Here is a 14,403-nt window from a genome sequence, read left to right as displayed (position 1 = left end):
TATGGTTGCTTGTTCTTTGGTTTATTGTTTTGTTTTGGTTTTCTTTTTTAATAATTTGGGATATTTCAAAGTTAAAGAAATATTAATTTTTACTAAGAAAAGCATTTCTTATATCTCTTCAACACACAGGGTCCTATGGAAATTCTCAGCAACTACACCACTGTAAAGTAGCACCTGATCTTTAATGCTGAAAGAAATAAAAGAAGAATTTAATCTTTAGAACATGGCTCACTTTTGACTGGATAAGGTCTCTCAAATAGGTTAAGCCAACATGACAAATGAGATCAGTCTGTCCTGCTAGGAATATCACAAGAAGAAATTTTTTTCAGTGACCAGATATTCTTTGGAGACACATTTTGTGGAACGTGCATCTGTATGTGTGTGTATATACATATATGCACACACATACACACAAACGTATAAACGTTCCATGCTGTTCTTTTGTATTTAATATGATTTCTTCACCTGTTCTCTTCAATTCACTTTCTGTGGAGTTCTTTTAAAAAAAGATTGGAAGGTAGGTAAATACTAAAGTATTCTATGTAATCCAAATATAGTATGGTACTATTTAATATACAAGAACCTCTTTGTTCGCTCTCTACAACTACCTGAAAGGGGGTTGTGGCGACGAGGGTGTTGGTCTCTTCTCCCAAGTAACTAGTGATAGGACAAGAGGAAATGGCCTCAAGTTGCGCCAGGGGAGGTTTAGACTGGATATTAGGAAAAATTTCTTCACTGAGAGGGTGGTCAGGCATTGGAACAGGCTGCCCAGGGAGGTGGTGGAGTCGCCATCTCTGGAAGTGTTCAAAAAACGTGTGGATGTGGCGCTTCAGGACATGGTTTAGGGGACATGGTGGCGCTGGATTAATGGTTGGACTTGATGATCTTAAAGGTCCTTTCCAACCTAGTGATTCTGTGATTCTGTTTTCACTTCTCTCCAAAAGGTGAGTGAAATTTCATACAGAAATAATAAAAATTCCAATTTAAACCAAATTTTGGGAGAAGAGGAGTTTATAGATTTTAATCTGAAATAGGATTTCAGTTTTAGACAGAATTTAAGGGGGAAGGGGAATACTTTAATAATTAATAAATATAGTTCTGCTATATATTTTGCTCTGACCAGGAATGCATAGATGGAATGAACACTCAGTTTACCTATTTTCATGAGTAAAAAGAGTGAGGAGACAGAGGAGAAAATAGAAAACAATTTAAAATTCCTTTTTCAATAAGTGTATGCCTATCATGCATTTCTGTTCACTGCTCCCTCAGAGAAGTGACATCATTCTGCTAGTATTTTACAAGCAGCTCATTGTAAAAGGCAAGAGAATCACACACAGACAGAAAAGAGGTAATTCTTCCTGTCCAAGGTCTAACCCATACAGTATTCATCTCTCGAGAAAGAAGAAAGTCTCTTACAATATAGCCAAGGATTTTAAGTATCATCAGGTAATTCTGGTTAAATTAAATAAGTTTCTCAGTTTCACTCTCATTTCTCCTTGTTTTCCCATCATGACAGGAGAAAGGGAAGTCTGCAAATCCTAAGTCAACTTCCATTGGATAGAATTTGCAAGCACACAGTTCAGGTATTATTATTGCCTGAATCTTAAGGTTGGCGCTACTTTTTGAAGAGGTTGTACCTAAAATGACAAAAAAAAGTCTGTTTGGTTGTGTCTAAGTATAAAGCATAGTCAAAATAGAAACTGCAGAATGCTCGTTATAATTGCAAGATGCAAAATTTATGTTATGCTCTGCCATATTCTCATAAAAGGTTGTGGTGTAGAAGTTGTGAAACCACTTGAACTTGACCAGCAGTTCCTTGAGAATTTTAATCAGTGCCTGTAAGTTCACAGCATTTGAATTGGGAGTAACTCACAGGCAATATACATGCTTTTAGAGCACACATTTTCATCTCCTTAAGCTGTTATCAAAACAACACATCAGAAACGTAGTAAGACTTATAATTTTACCACTGACTAGGCAAAGCAGGAAGTACATATTAGCACTACCACACAGCCATCCTTGGAGATGAGTAAAATCCTGAGAAAAACAAACACACACACACCCCCCCCCCCCAAGCTAGCCTTGCTTGGGGGAGGGTGCTGGTGGGGAGGGGATTGGACAGCATGACCTCTTAATGTCTATTCAGCCCTAAGTTACTCTATGATTTTTATGTTATTTCAGAGCTATAATTAAGGTAGCATGCCACGTATCAAAGAGGAAAAACAGAATAAAGAGCCTTTCAAATTGAAATGAGCATATAAGTAAAACTTCATCTTGACATCAAGAACACAGATTAGAACACAACAAATTTAGTCTCACCACGTCCAGGAGGAAGAGTGCAAAAATGTGCTATTTGTCACTCCACTGAAAACTATACCAATGTATTGTTCCTTTTAAAGAAGTAAACACTGCCTTCAAGCAAAACAACAGAAGTCAATCCAAGTATTGTGAAGTCTGGATATAATACAAAATACTAACATTTGTTCTGAGAATTAACTGCTTTTATTTTTCTACCACACAGGCTTGACATATTATACTCCTTTATTTTTATTTAAATATGGAGTCTATGATTTATATTCTATGCATTCAATTAATTGATAGAAATTATGCCATTTTTATCCTTTTTTAATCTCTCCCTCAGAACTGAATGATAAAAATTCAGGATTATGGTTGAAGAAATTAATTTCATATTCAACAGACAATTGATCTCTTTATATTAATTCAGGAGTAAAACTTTTAAATTATCACTACAAAGACAGTCATCCAGCAGTCTTGTAGACCAAATTAAATGTGTTTCCTTCACTGGTTTAAAACAAACTTAACAGTGACAGAATAGAACTTTCCAAACTTAATGTTTTGGGATTTTTGTTACTATTTTTAGGACACAGTTTTGTTATATTTGAGAGGTGCTCCAATTATTAAGCCTTGGTCAGATTAAAACACAGTAAATGTGCATACTTTTCACAGGTTAATTTATTAACCACCAGAAAGCCACCACTTTCTCACTTAAAAATCCTCACTGTAGGATATCTGCGGGAGCCCCGGGGGTGACCTACAAGCGCCTTACACAGTCTATTCAAAAATACTTAACTGCCATCTAGTGGCTGAGTAGGCTGACTTCTTGATGATGTCTCAGGCTCTCTAATTAAAACACTTCTTCCCTCATTCCTAGTATTTCTACTTGGGTTCTCATCCTGCCTTCAGGGCCTAAGAAATACCGACATTATCAGAATACGGTGGGTTAATCACAAAGTTTAACTATTAGTCATATAGGAAGAACAGCAGACTGGAAGAGACAATCTCTGTTTAAATTATATTGAGATGTCAACTCACTTCATATTTTAAAAAGTTTAACCAATGAATCTGTTACAGTTGTAGAACACGAAAAATATATTAGTGCTTATTAGGTTTTCTAAAAACAAACAAAAAAACCCTCAAAATGGCAACACTGAAGAGCAAGTTCTAATATTAAGAATCAAAGACAGATTTCCATCAATAAAATTGGAAACTTCTGCATAAGAACTACATAAGAACATTTCATGAACACGAACATAAAAGAGTATACCTGATTTGCACTTATCATGTCCTGGAGTGAAGTTTGACAGAGATTAGACTCCCCTTTACTGCCTGAGCAAAATGCTCTGCACTTCAGCAGTTCCTATGACCCCAGCAGTGAATTCTTCTCCCAGGTTTCTATGATCTTGTTTCACACAAACTGTCTGTGCATTTTTGATGAAGCATAATTTATTCTCAAGATTAACAAGAAAACACTATCTGCCTACATATGCTTCCTGATACCCTCTTTAAGCTAAGATACCCCGATTCTAACATTACACATTGGACCTACATTTAGAACCTAAGTTCCTGTGCACGAAATATTGCAAGCCTGGCTTATTTTTTTGCAAGATGAAGGTATAAATACATATTTATACCTTTCTGGTTTCTGAGATGGGGATATTCTGGCATGATGTTGCAGGAAGTTTACATTGATACAATTCTCCTTAAAACAATCTATCCAATTCTACAGTTAGCTATAGTATTTACTTTGAAAAATGCAATAGGTACAGACTTCACTATCATTTCATTCATATGGAAAACTTGCAAAAAATTTGCTTCTTTCATACTTCTTTCCTTCCTCAATGTGACAACCGAATATAGGAGATCCTTGTGAATATGTCATACTTTTTTTTTTTTACCCAAATGTGTGACTTTTTTTCCCCTGCTGAAATCTAAGACTTTAGCAATCATACTTTTGTAAGAAAAGAATTGGCTTGGAAGAACTGTTCATTGCCTCCTCGAGCCTTCTCTTCCTCTCTACAAAAACTAATCCAGTAAGTAATGAACACATGTTCCCAGGATCACTGGGTCTTTCTGAATTAATATCTCAAGAAAGAACATCCAAAATGAAACACTGTAAAAAGAGCCACAGCCACAGAATGGTTTGGGAGCTCATAAAGAGTTACCAAGTTTACAGTTTGCCTCTACCCTGATGAAAACCATGTGTTACCAAAACCAAACAGGTTTTAAAAATCCCTCTTTTTTATTTTATTATTTTTTTATGTGTAGCAGAATCACTTCACTATTTCAGAGAAATCTTACATTTACCTTCTTTATCTTACCTTCACCTGTAAAGAACCATCTTTCTGAAATTTTAAGAGACTTTTGAGCAGCATGCATGTTTCCACCACAAAGTCTAGCTGTGACATTTTATAATAATGAAAAGTAAATCACAAACCTGCCAATATTTTATATTTTCTAAATAGACTGATAATGTATTTATCTGTGAAAAGGATTTCACAACCTTTTTTCTTGTAATACTAAGTGTCAAAATTGGAACATTTCAAATGACACTAAGTTGTTACCCTAAGGAGTTACAAGAATTTGTAGCTAAGCACTAGAGTACGAAAAAAACGTCCCCCTGAGAGAGGGGTTACAAGCGAAGCGTGGTAGTTAGAAATACTCTAAAGAGACACTCCAAGAGTCAGACTTACAATGTTTTCAAAGTGGAAAGTATATTCAACATGGCAAAACATGTCCTGTAATTTAAGGTTTTTAAGCCTGGCATTGTTTCCCTATGGTATTGTTGGAAAGTGCACCGATAAATCATGCAACATAAATCTGTCTAGTGCCTGAGAACTGCCAAAATTTTGTCTGCTTGTTACTACCAGTTGAAGTACATGGTGTTCCAAGAAGGCATATAATTTTGGTTGGGGGATTATTTGTCGGTTGAAATAGGGTGAACAAAACCAAAGTGAACAACTGAGGCGGAAACGTTACAGGCGTAAGAATTTTTTGAGGGCAAGCTTTTCCACTGTAAATATAGTTTAAATACTCACTGTGAGCTATTTCATAACCAAACGAACAGTCTGGCAAAACCTCATCTCCTAGGGCAGGACTACAGAGACCATCATCAATGGCGTGAAGAAGAATTCATTACAATTCGATGGTGGCCCTTACATAAATGTAATGAGGGCTTTGTTTTTAAATTTGTGTGATACTCTGAATAGACACTCATCACATATGATCAAAAAAGAAGAAATTTAAAATATTTTGATAACAAGGTTTATAAGACAAAAGGAATTTAGGTGACTTCCAAACAACTTTAGGTTTTTGGTTCTGTGATGTCCCACTACTAACCAAAGTCTAGTTTTCATATACTCATTTTACAAATAAGATGCTTTCCCCGCTCCCCCCACATTTCTGCTAAGAATCTCTTTTTACCTACAGTGTAAATAAAATAAAAAAACCCTGAAAACTGAGTTAAAATGTTGGGAAAATTGCAAGGGTACCACAAAAGATCAGGGGTGCGAAACAGAAAGGAAACTGGCTCTCACACAAAAGTACAGTTGTCAAAGCTAAACATCAGGTTTGAAGTTGGAGTTTCTAAATTAGGACATTATTTTAGGACATAAATTTTTCTCTTCTTCCTTCACTAAAGAAGTTAAGCCTAACAAAGATTTCTCTGTTCATACTGGGAAGACTAAGCAGACATTGTTGCTCCTCTTCGGCATTTCAAAACCAGGACTTGAAATGGCTGCCAATTTTATTTCTGCTTACTAATTCCTGCACTAAAAGCAAGCACAAGTCCAGGCTCTCTTTTTTTAAAATGTGATTTTTAGAAATTAGCTATTTTGGGCTCAAAAGAGCAGTCTTAAAAACCTCACAAAATTATGCTGTAAAATATGAAGTATCAATATTTTTAGACAATGTATGTCTAACATCATAAAGGTAAGCAAATGGAGAAGATACATAAAAAAGCTCCTTCCAGTAGCAAGAAAGTGTAGAATCCAGGCTCCCTGTGCCTGTTACTTATGCTTTTAATTTAGAATTATTCTGAATCTTTTAGTTAGCTGTTTATCATAAGTAAGATAAATTATCAGCATCATGTTACATTTACATTTGTTTCTATGTCAATATCAACCATCTCCAATTATTTTTATAGCATATGGAAAATGTCTTTTCCCAGGGAAGGGAAAGGGAAGAATCCTGTAAAGTAGACTTAGTTGATCAGTTTCAAGTTTTACTCTAGGGCTCTCTTCCTTTGTTATGTATCGAAAGAAAAGAGAAAAAAATCACCTACTGGGCTAACTTCAGACAGTGCTTGCTTTCTTCAGAAAGAAAAAGTATGGACAAGCTAGACAAAGAATATAAGAAGCTAGATCTCTAATATAAACATTCCATAGTATTTCATCACTTTAGAAAAATACAAATGACACCAAGAATGATTGCAGTAAAGGATTTATCTACAAACAGGATGAAAAAAGTTAGTGTGACGATTCTACTTTCTAGATGTTTTTATGGATTGATATAGACAGATATTAATAGATAGGTAGGATACACTCAACTGTTTGGGACTGTACAGAAATAGTTTGAACGCATGAAAACACTTTATCCACATACAGTTTCTCAAATTAAATAACTTCCACTCTGATTTTCAAATTAAACAAGAATGATGATGACATAATACAGCAAAAACCTTGCGATGATTTTCTGCAAGTGAGGTGATCATGCATTCAAAACAGTTATTTCTGCTCTTCGCTGATGAATACTAGTACAGAATGAAAGAAGTTCACATTACTGTCATAAGAGATCAACACTGAGCAAGAGAGATGGCAATCTCTAACTCGCAAATGCAATTCAGTAACTGGACAACATAATAGGCTAGTTTTAGAAATAACAAAAAACAACCAACCTGAAGTAAATGTTATTTGTTCAAGCAATCAAATAGTGCTTTAGCGCTGCAGGTTAAACTTCATTCTCATAGCAAAAGAATCTGTTTCTTTTAGGTAAAGTACCTAAACATTCATGAACCCATTTCCATTAATTACATTGCCAATAAAGAAGTCTTTTATATAGGTTGCTTCTTGTAATGAATTAAAATCCTAGAGGCAGACTAAATATGCTCCTTAAGTGCAATACCTTTACGGAAGTATGGGAAGTGGTTTTTTCACAAGAAATACTAGAAAGTATTGCTACTGAAACCTGGATGACTAAAATATAAAAATAACTTGGGAAGAAAATTGAAATGTAAAATAATCTTGTGATATTATTTTAATTAATGGGCTCTAGTTTTTAAATGTTCTTAATTATGGAGGTAGAAGAATTCAGGTAAGTAACTAGAACTCCTTTAATGCTGTTTGGCTAGACAAAAGCTATAAAGGAACTATGCCTACTCTCCCCACACATGCTCATAAAATACTTGATTAAGCCTGCATTAAATTTGTAGATCTAATGATCATTAGCATGCATTTCACTATCATTCCTTATTTTCTCTCTCAAAAGCAAATCACTGATCATTGTCACAATTGTTTCTCAATGCAGTGATGCTTGAAGCATCCAGTCATTAACAAAACAAAAACAACAAAACCAAAAAAGAATTCCACAAAAACCAAACCCTATTGGGGGGAGCTGGGGGGTTGGGGGAGGAAGTTATTAAGAACTTTTGGCCACTCCTTATTCCAACCAAGATTTCAGGAAAACAGAACTTTGCCGCCTTCTTCATGACTTCCAGAACAATTGAATAGCCTTATTCACTAGTGAGATGCATCTGGTACCTGTGATCGCAGAAAATAGGCAAGTCTTTTGAGGAAACAAAATTTGAAGCTCCTCAAATCCACCAAATTGTACCACATTTAAAGAACAATATAACATGAATGGTGACATGTTAAAAAAAAATAATTAAACAGTTTATGTTGAACAAGTCCAACCCAGACTCAGTCTCCACTGTAAGAGTATTACATTATCCCCTTTTGAGGTCCAGCGTTGCACCCTAAATCTGTTCGCCTACTGCCTATTAAGATTCAGTGGAGAAACAGAAGAAATCTCTGGTACTGTTACTCACATGAACTTTTGTAGATTAGCTAATATAACCAGATATTTTATTGCTATTCCTTAGTAATGCCATCAGACCTCCAGAACCAACTGTTAACTTACTTCTGAGTGAACAATAACATTTTACAAGAAACACCTTAGGTAGGCAGGAACCTTGAATCTCTGTACCTAGATATGCTATAGAGCATGTAAGTATTTAAAAATCAAAATTTAGAACAAAAAACCACACTTCTGAATGTTTGCATTCAGAACATTCAATACCCAAAACTATTGCAAAAATGTCTGAAGTACTGCTTTTCCAATCTTTTTACAAAATGATAGATAAAACACTTCTTTTAGAATCATACCTGTACCCGCTGAATATCTTCTATGCATTGTTTCTCTGTTTCTACGACAGTAGATTTCAACTCTGAATTTGAAAAGAAGATACAGAATTTAAAAGTTCTACATTAAAAAATTCATTATCTTTCAAAATACACATTAAGAATTTCATGAAAAGAGAGTAGAGTTAAAAAGAAAACAGTGTTAATTGTCCCATTTTCCAAATTATCCATCTAAAATTAAATGAGCAGATTGTATGCATAAGGCCAGCCTGATCTCAATTTGCAATGTATTTATTATGATGCAACATTAAGTGTTATCATCTTAAATGTGTAGCACATAAAACTTGAAAGAAGTCCATTTTGATTGTCAAAATTTCTGATTCAAAGACAAATAGTTACTTATGGGTCTATTATATATATTCCATAGAAGGTCAAAGAAGAGTTCTCAGGCTTGTTCTTCCCATCCATTCTCATTAAGAAGTATTTCTGTCCTTAAAGTCTGTAGATTGTGTTTGTTCACAAAGGCCAAAAGAATCCATGAGCAGGATGATGACTGTTGGTGGCTATGTCGTCTTGTTCATATCCTCCTCTGGCCCTCCTCTGCCCTACCATCAAAATTTGAGATCTCAAATTTAGGACAGATAGTTATACAGATCTAAACTCACATTTTAAAAGTGTGCTTGAATGCAATCGGCCTCATTATTGCAAATACATATTGAGAAATCTCAGTTTCATCCTATCTTTATTCACTGTCTACAGCATCTCAGCCTTACAAAGGGATGGTTTGTGACTGTACACTTTTACTGTGTACAGTCAAAGTTTCCTGGAACAGGGGACGTTCAAGCTGAGGATACAAAACTAATTCTTCACCTTTGTACTGAATTCCATACCCTCTCTTTTAGGTATAGAACCAGCATTAATTTGACTTTTTAAATTTTGACCACATTACTCATTTACATTGAAAAATGAAACAGCAATACTTCATTCTATTAGTATCTACTTCAATTATTTTGTACTTTGGAATAACTAATGAGAATCCTAACGAATATCTAAGCATTCCTTCATTTAAGTACTGTCTTTAAATGGAGAAAAAAAATATTTGGCCCAGAACGATGGTTTTAAATGGAACTACAGATCTCCAACTATCACTGTGACAATGCAAAATAAAATAGCAGTGGGACTAAGAACTTGTCTCTGCATGTTTGACCTGGAAAATGGGCATAAAAACATACCACCACCCCCAACTGGATTCCCTCTCTTATTTTAAAACCTGGATTACAATTATTCTGTCTACAAATACTAGTTTTTGAGATCTCTGTTTTCATAAAAAACATTTCAATTTAAACCAAAGTACAAAAGAAGTTACATGAAAACCTTGATTGTGTTAATATTTCAGTGAGATACATGCACTGTACATTCCTGCATTGTTTCTACAGTGCTATATTTTGACTACCTACTGGATAAAAAGCAATAACAGATTTTGTGCTGGAAATGACACAAGCATGTAACAAACCAATACATGTTCAGGACTCTCAAGTCTTTCAGTAAGCCAATGCAGAGAATAACAAAGACCTATTTTTAATTTATTTATGGAAAAAAGAGAGAGAGTCTTGTAGTTAAAGCACAGGGCTTGAACTAAAAGCTTTGGTTTCCTTTCTGGCCTTTCTACAGATTTCTTCTCTAACCTTAAACAACCTCTCTGTGCCTCAGTTTCCTTGCCTGATAGGGGATAACTAGGGGAAAAAAACCCAAACAAACCCAAACCCAAACCAAACCTCCACTAGACAGCGCAAAGACCTCTAGCAGCTTAGTAGCTACTGCTAAATGATGCCTCTTTAACTGGTCACAGCCTAATTTTGTACACAGGACAAAAGTAGAAATATTTTTCTAATACCTGCCCAGATAACATGTGTGTGTCACACCCTTATATCTTTCAAGGATACCACTATACAGCAGGCAAATCGATTGACTATTTGCAGGAAGAGTGAAGCAGTGGTAGTATTTGGCCTCCTCAGAATTTTCTGACAATCCCAGCTGTTGGGAGATGAGACATACAAGGGGGAAGTTTCATTGCCACTGGCAGTTATGCTACAAGGCAACCCCTTGAAAATTAACAATCCTCAACCTTTTTTACTTTTTTAATTGTTTACTAAAACAGCATTTCAAGTCTCATCTGACAGAATTGTTTCTGGTCATAAAAAGCTGGATGAAGATAGGCTGTCCTTAGCAGGAAATAATTCATCATCTCTCATCTTGACAAGTTTTTAGTATGGATAAATCATGCCTTGTTGCTGACTTTCAGATAAGTCCATTTACTGAAGAAAATTCAGGATGCTATTAATTAATTGGACACTTGCTCCTCATTGTAACCAAAAGAACCCCACCAAAACCAGAGAATGATTATTTTCTGGTAAAAGCTATAGATGTCTCTACCGAAGGAAAGGCAGGTTATTAACATTTTTAAACTAAGCAGTTGTGAGATACTTGTAAGAGCACTTTTTTGGCTAACCCTACCTCAGCTGATTTACAAAATCAGGAAAACTTCACTAGTATTTGGGCATCATTGATCTCCCCAGGGACTGTGTATGTGAGTTTAGATTTCTGTATGGTTGAGAGAAACTTTAAAATGAATTTGATCTTTGCTCACACTGGGTTTTATTCTTTTCTAATGTTCTAGTACTAGACAAGACATGCACACACACAACTTAAAGTAATGTTTCCTGTTATGCAAATTGGAATAAACTACCTCCCTTACTCAAAAGTTCTTAAAAAAATAGGTACAGGCTGCTCCTATATATTTGTCAATATTTAACAGACAGAATTGTCTTGTTTATTTTTACCTCAGACAGGTTTTATTCCAAAAAGAGTTCTGTATATAAGCTGAGATCAGGCTAACACGAGCAGTTAATTTTAAGGTTAGTTTGACAAAAATTCACCAAATACAATCTATTTGCAGCAAACTAAAAGAGCTTTATCTTTGTTAAGCAAAACTAAAAAACCAAAACCTACCACCACCACCACAATAAAAACAGTTAAAGAAAGGAAAAAAGTGCTATATGACAAATAAAACCTTCCCCTTAATCCAAAGATACTTTTTTTCCCCCCTCATTTTTCATAAAACAAAGGAAATAACAAAACTAGGCTTGTCCAGACTTTTAAGGAGACTAGCTTAGACTTCACGGTGTAAACTCACATAGAGGTTTAGTGTGTTGGAACAGTTTCATTTTGCAGGAGAAGTTGTATAATCTTTGGATTAACCCAGGTGGCTAGGATAGTCACATGGGAGACAGGATGTCTGGGCTTTAGTGCCTGCATACTTGCCTTTTCCTATATGTTAAGTGGAATAGTGTCATCAGCAAAGAAGTAAAATAGTTGAATTTCACCTGTTGTGTTTAGAGTCGGGCAATGTGCTGGGGTGTAAGAGTGGTAGAGTCAAATACCATAGGAAGTGACAGAAACAAATTTTGAGTATTCAGATGGAAAATTAGTGGCATACACATGATCTTATTGGTGATATTGACTCATTTTTTCAGAAAATTTCTCTGGATCCAGAACTGAAAAATGTGTTTGGCATAAGTATCTGCTGACTTGAACCCAGATTCATATTAGGTATTTCCAAACTTCAGGTTTTTTAATAAATAGCCAACCTAAAAAACCAAAAACAAACAAACTAAAAAAAATCCCAACTAACCTAACAAAAAAAAAAAATCTGACTACTCTAATAGCCTTTTCCTCACACCCAACAACACTCCACATGACACAGAGCACACAGCAAAATTATTTAATATAGACTATATTAAACTGATGATTAACTACTTTGCTAATTTAGGAACTGACTACCTAAGACCTTGCAGAATCTCCTCTTGCCTTACTTAAAACTTGAAGGTCTAGCATTGTCCTCACATTAACATGCGGATAAAAAAAATAAAGACATATACATATAAAAATATCCTGCTACATTCCTCTCCAGATCAATACTTTTGTCTAAATTGGACCTTTTTCTTTACAAACCATTGTCTCTAATATTAATATTGTATATGTTTAATCCATACAGCAATAATTATATAGAATGCAAAATACAGCTACTCTGCGCACAGTAATTTAAAATCTCCCTTTAAAAAATGTTTGCCCTCTCCACCTTTAAAAGGCACATATACATAAAATAAATTATGTTACAAATTAGTTACAAATCTTGGTAAAGGTGTTTATCTTTCAGGCTTCACATGAAACATCACTCACCTCCAGGTTCTTCCACATGGCAAGCATGCAAACAATCAAAGGAAAAGTTAAATTATCTATCTACTTGAATTGTATTCAGAACAATTATGATTTTTCCTTTTCCCTCCATACCCTAAACTGCAAATTCACACCAAAAACCAGAATTTCAATAATATTTAAGTGTCAGCACCTCAAGTAAATTTTGAGAACTACTTATGTTCCATTTAGAAACAGTCACAATACACAATTTTCCATTTTACTTCTAATCCTACTTTCTTAATATTTTTGCAGTTTTTGAGAGGGCAGTAGCGGAGATAAGGAACAGACAAGTACTGTACATATTACATCCATATAGTAGGTATATTATTAAATAGAACAACATAGGATGGAAAAGAAAAACATTTATAAAGTGAATACATTTAAAAACTATTAGTATTATCCTCCTGGTAGAAATACACTTCCAAATTGGTAAAAATAGTAAAAATGTTTACATTTAAAAATATTTTATGTAATCAATGTTTTTGTAGATTTTAGAGCAACAAAACTGTTGTTAACTTGCACCAGCCTCTGCCGGGCTAAAACCTCAAAGCAAAATAATAAAATATTTACCCTTTTGTTTTTCTAGTGTGGAGTACATTCATAAGTACTCTGATCACGTGTCCATTAGCTAAGTCTCCAAGCTGAAAAACACAACCTGTCTTCTCAGAGTACATGCCAATGAATTTTACCACATATGACAACACTTTCATTGAATTCAACATAAAACAGTAGATCATTAGTGAAAAACTGGACTAGCCCAACAGTCTATTACTGCGGTGTACCATACTCTGTATTGCATCAGAGATGGATGCAGAAAAGTCTGCTTGACCACTAATAGAGCAGCATAAACAGAATAATATAGCAGTAGTGCATTTTTGTTAGCATCGCTTATTTTGCTTGGGAACACAGGAATAAGTGACACTAGTAAAAGTGAAGTGTCGCCATGACAAATGGTGACCATGCAAGGAATACTTTGCTCATGTTCCAGAGGAAGTGGCAGAGAAGTCCCAAAGAGAAGCAAATCTGAAATTAACTCCACTCAAAGCCTACAAGCAATACAATGAGATCTGTTGAAAAAAATGACTTAATTCTTCAAATTTGAGGAACCAAAAAAAAGGAGTGGTAGGCAATGGAAAATTTGAGAATACCCAGTGGCTTTCCATGGAGGTCATGGGGATGAATGCAGCCTAAAAGTGTTGAGAGCTGTTGAATATTAACTAATGCAGAGCTAAGGCTCCAAGAACTTGTGGTATTTGCCTATCAACACTACCAACAGAAAATAGGTTTGAAATTATCTTCTAAATTTCTTTGACAACTACAAAAGTTTTTTGTTTTGTTTTAATCCTTAGCTTAAAAAAAGCTTTTAATGAGTATGCAGATTTCAGAAATTTGGCTGGTAAATTAAACTCACAAATTTTAAGATAAACTGACTTTGCAACAAGACCTCAATTTATTTTTCAGATACACTTTTCCTACCTCTCTGTCAGCAGGG

General features: G+C 34.8%; 1 protein-coding gene across 1 annotated transcript in view; it reads right to left on the bottom strand.

Moving 5' to 3' along the window:
- Positions 1-14,403, bottom strand: part of FMN2 (formin 2) — a gene marked incomplete at its 3' end in the record, with an annotated part of 164,246 nt that overhangs the window by 114,083 nt on the left and 35,760 nt on the right. The window contains exon 4 of the mRNA XM_081997623.1: positions 8,679-8,740. Coding sequence (XP_081853749.1) covers positions 8,679-8,740 — 62 coding nt within the window. The remainder of the gene's footprint in view (positions 1-8,678; positions 8,741-14,403) is intronic.

The sequence above is a fragment of the Phaethon aethereus genome, assembly GCF_964289735.1.
Source record: "Phaethon aethereus genome assembly, chromosome: 3".
Classification (NCBI taxonomy): Eukaryota; Metazoa; Chordata; class Aves; order Phaethontiformes; family Phaethontidae; genus Phaethon; species Phaethon aethereus.
This window is presented reverse-complemented; position numbering and strand designations above follow the sequence as displayed.